General features: G+C 47.3%; 1 protein-coding gene across 1 annotated transcript; it reads right to left on the bottom strand.

Annotated features, from left to right (window-relative positions):
* Positions 1-2,379: 2,379 nt before the first annotated feature.
* On the bottom strand, positions 2,380-3,960 carry LOC137541059 (E3 ubiquitin/ISG15 ligase TRIM25-like). Its single transcript, XM_068262202.1, has one exon. The coding sequence runs from the start codon at positions 3,958-3,960 to the stop codon at positions 2,380-2,382; it is 1,581 nt and encodes a 526-aa protein (XP_068118303.1).
* Positions 3,961-4,822: the final 862 nt, after the last annotated feature.

The raw sequence follows: 4,822 nt of genomic DNA, 5'->3' as shown, positions 1-4,822 counted from the left end.
GATGTCTGGGCACCTTAACGTCACAGTCCATCCCCTGCTTACAAAGAGGTCCCGCCCCCGCTTACAAACAAGTTCCCTTCCCACTGGCTGCTTGTTAGTCTAGTGTGCTTTATACCGATAGTTGCATGTGGATACATAAACAATGTTTTTTGGTTGTTTTTAATGTGATTTAATGCGCTTTAAACACCTTACAACCATTTATATTACACTGCAACATGTAATAACAAACATGTAATAATGTATAACAGTATATAATGTAATAATAAGAAAAACAGTTCAGGACATTTCTTTAACTCTGTATGACACTTTGTAACTCTGCATCGGGGTAAAACATTGTGACACAACCAGAGGCGAATGTTAGAAGGAGCTGGCATTCACAGCCCAATGGATTAGTCAATGCAATGTAGAAAATAAGTAACAATGGCTCCTGCTCTGTGTAGCTACTCTCTCCTGCAGCTAGGCGGGAGCTTTCTGGGCAGTATGTACCCCACACAGAGGATACACAGACTTGTGATGAGGAACAAGCTCAGCGACAGTCAGTTCTGGAAATTCAGAGCCGAGAGCGAATGGCTTTATAATAACATGAGATTGTAGAACTCCGATATGTGATATCAGCTGACAGTGAGGGCGGAGTCTCACAATATTAGTGTTCTCTGAAGTCCTGCCACCCAGTTATGCTGAAAATGATTCAAAATCTGTGTACAGTGTGTGGTCAGTCAATAGATCACTATCAGATCACATTCAATCTGATGATCTGGTGGCCATCTATAGGTGTATGGCCAGGAATCAGTAAATTAGGGCGCATGCAGCAAGTGAACTAATTGCCATAGGCGCCAATGTAAAATATCGGTATTTGGGCCCTGGAGCAGAAATTTAGGCACCCCATAAAAATATATATATTGGGCACTCAAAGGTTTAGGCAAATAGTGTGCATGGGTTTACGGATTAGGTAGGTAGTGTGTTGGTGGTTGGGTGGATTAAGGGTTAGGCGTTAGGTAGCTAGCTAGTGTGTGTGTGTGTGTGTGTGGGGGGGGTGATAGAGGGTTAGGCATTAGATAGTTAGTGTGTGTGGGTAAGGGGGGGTGTTTGTGGTTAGGTGTCGGGGGGAGGGTTCTATGTGAGAGTACAGTTGGATAGTTTGTGCCAAAGGTGGGGGGAAAGGGTTAGGTGTCGGGGAGGGTTCTGTGTGAGAGTAGGGTTAGATATTTTGTGCCGGGAGTGGGGAGAGAAGGGTTAGGTGTTGGGGGGGTTCTGTGTGAGAGCAGGGTTAGGTACACACACACATTGTACACACACACACACACTGTGCACACACACACACACTAAGTGACACAACTAAGGAGCTTGGGACCCTAGTGCAAGTTGTACATGGGGCCCCAACAGGGACGGATCTAGACCAAGTTGCGCCTGGAGCAAGGTCAGGTTTGGGCACCTAAAGGTCAGGTTTTGGCGCCTAAACTGCCATTCCCCATCCAAATTTTGCTGCCTTTTTAAGAATTCAACAAACTACACCTGGGGCAAGAGACCCACCTGCCCCTACCCCTAGATCCGTCCCTGGGAGGGAGATGTAATTTGGGGTCTGGCAGACGCCAGAGCCCCGAATTACCGCTAAGCGCCCCGCACAGCATAGCATTGCTGCTATGGGGCACCCAGTTTTGGCGCTTGGCTCTCAGAGCCGCACACCAAAATCAGCTGATTCGTAATTAGATGGATGAAGGAGAGCCCCTGGGGGCCCTCTGGTCCAGGGGCCCAAGTGCAGTCACCCCTAAGCCACTGCACACTTTCCATATGGACACTGTACACACACACTGCACACACACACTGTATCCACACACTGAACATACACACTGTACACATACACACACACACACACACAGTACACACACAGTACACATACATACTGTATACCGTAGACACTGCACACATACACACACACAATGAACATACCCACTGTACACACACACTGTACACACACACTGAACATACACACATACTGTACACACACTACACACACACACATTATACACACACACACACACACAGTACACATACACACACTATACACACACACACACACTATACACACAGTACACATATACACACACACAGTGTACACACACACTATACACACACACACACTGTACACACACACACACTGTACACATACACACACACTGTATTCACACACACACACACACACACACACACACACACACACACACACACACACACACACACACACACACACACACACACACTGTACACACTGTACACACTGTACACACTGTACACACACACACACACACACACACACTGTAGCAGTGTTTCCGACTGAGATCCATGTAGCGTGTGTCCGTGTGTGTGAAAACGCTCCTGTAATTACTGGATCATTTTCATGCAGACGCCGTTGCCGACACGGAGAGCAGCGTAGAGCGGCTCAGTGAAGCAGGCTTGGAAGGTGTGCAGACTCTTAAGCTCGGGCTCCAAGCTATAAAAGGAAAGTTGCCCAGCGTCAAAGTCCAGGTAGATCCCCAGCTTAAGGATCGTGAGGTTTGGTTCAAGGTTTAGGTCTGTATTACCGCCGTTGTGCCTGAAGAAATACTTCCGGTTACACTGACATAAGCACCATGACTTCTCTGTATTCCCAAACACGCTGCCGGGCCCGCGTCTGTCAATACTCCTGTATGTCATTCCAACGCGCCAATTACTGGTACCACTCAACTCCACCTCCCAGTACTGGCGCCCGCCACAGAGACCCACTCCACTCAACACCTGGTGAGACTCAAATTGGTCGCCCGTGCCAGAAGCAGAAGGTTCAGCTTGTATTCCATGTGCAGTGGTGACATCACAGGACACTGATACGTTCGCGGACGCCGTGGCCGTGTCGAGCCCTACATCGGCCATCCGAGGAAACTCAAACAAACTTGGAAGATCATGTAAAACGTCAGAGAAGAATTTTCGCAGCTTCAAAAAGAACATAGCTTCATCCGGCATCTTAACATTTATGCCGCTACGGAGGCCCTCCATTCTGGTCTCCAAAATGTCCTTTCTATCAGATTGTTCTTCTTGTAGGACTGTTAGAGAGTCCGTTGTGTGAAACAGCTCCTCGAGGTGAGAAATCTCACCGGACAGCTCAACTTTCCTTCCTTCTAACTGTTCTATCCGATATGCCACGTTCTGTAAGCTCTGTCCCCAGATCTCATCAATATCTCGAGATGTCCGAAGCTGATAGGCAGTAATCTGGTCTTTGATGCCTTGGTACAGGGAAGTGGTCCGCGCTGATAGATTAGCTACTGTGTTGTTTATTTTTTCTTCAGTTTCCAGCAGTTGGTTGATGTCTCTCTCCATCTCCTGTCGATTGGCGATCAGCTGTGTGTGAGTATTTTTTAGCCTGTCCTTTTTTCCCCCGGAGGCCTCGTGGAGCGTCTGCACCTGATGTCCTCGATGGTGGGAACTATGTTTGCATGATGCGCAGATACAGGCGGCATCCACAGTGCAGTAATACTCCAGAAGCTTCTTGTGGACAGGACATTTTCTGGTCCCCAGTGAAGCACATGGCTCTATTAAGGTATGTTCGGTCCACTTACTGTGGAGCTTCAGGTGATCCTCACACAAGGAAACCTCGCAATGCAGACAGGACTTCACAGCATTTACTGTAGCATGGAGACAATAGGTACAGAGGACTCTTGCCTTCTGAAGACCAGAGTTCGAAGACGAAAGCTTAGCCTGGAAGCTCTCTGCAATGTTGGCCAGCGTTACGTTCTTCTGAAGCATGGGACGGGATCTGAATGTGGATCGGCACTGAGGGCAGCTATAATAGCCCTGGCTTTCTTGCCTATCCAGCATCCGTTTGATACAGATCTGGCAGAAGTTGTGGCCGCATCCTAAAGTGGTGGGATCCTTGTAGACCTCCAGGCAGATGGAGCACTTCAGCTCGCTCCTCAGATCAGAAGAATCCATGGCTGATTTGCAGGAAACAAAACTTGGAAACCAAGCCTCCTGGAGAAGAAGCAGAGATGATGTCTACAAGCTGTAGATGTGATCTCTACTCTGTGACCACTACAAAGGAGGTGGTGATTCCTTGCCCTGCCAGTCTGCCCCCTCTTTTCATATGTAATGTGTGACCAGCCAGATAAGCCCACCTCCTCCTGAGCTGCTCACAGCTGCAGCCTCTCCTCATTGGATGTAGCCGTTACAGCTGCAGGTAGCCATACATCTAGTGATTCTGTTTCAGTCGACAAAGCAATCAACTTTATTTAGGAATAGACTTCAGTATGGTTGAACGAAAGTCGATCAACTACTGGCCCACACACTACAAGCGATATCCCATGCAATGCGCCTTCGCTAATCGATCTGACCAATGTTGTGCCTCCATGCCCTCAATGCAAAAATCGATTCAAAGTCGATCGAATTACGTGAAAAGAAGCGGATTACTGTGTGATCGACCGATATCTTGCATCCTGATCGATCGACTAAGCTGGTCAATTGGACATATCAGCCCCTTTTCATCGATTGAGGATACTGGAACACACTCGATTCTCTCTCGATTCAATGTATGTAGGAATGGAATGTTATGTTTTGCTTTTGCTGGAAAATGGCACTTTAGAATTTCGTTGTACAATTTCGGTTGTTATAATGACAATAAAGATTTCTATCTATTCGAAAAAATGATTGAATCAAATGGTCTATCGTATAGCAAAATCGCTAGATGTATGAGCACCTGTTGTCAGGACAGTAAAGGTGGCCATACACCAAGCGACTTGGCGGCTGATCGGTCATCTGAAACGATTATTAGGATATCAAATCGGATTAAGATCGGTGC

Source organism: Hyperolius riggenbachi, chromosome 12, assembly GCF_040937935.1.
Source record: "Hyperolius riggenbachi isolate aHypRig1 chromosome 12, aHypRig1.pri, whole genome shotgun sequence".
NCBI classification, from domain to species: Eukaryota; Metazoa; Chordata; class Amphibia; order Anura; family Hyperoliidae; genus Hyperolius; species Hyperolius riggenbachi.
The sequence above is the reverse complement of the archived record's forward strand: the minus strand, read 5'-3'. Positions and strand labels throughout refer to the sequence as shown.

What these genes read in the sequence shown, in the direction of transcription:
- LOC137541059 (XM_068262202.1), bottom strand. Translation starts at nt 3,960, where the DNA reads ATGGATTCTTCTGATCTGAGGAGCGAGCTGAAGTGCTCCATCTGCCTG.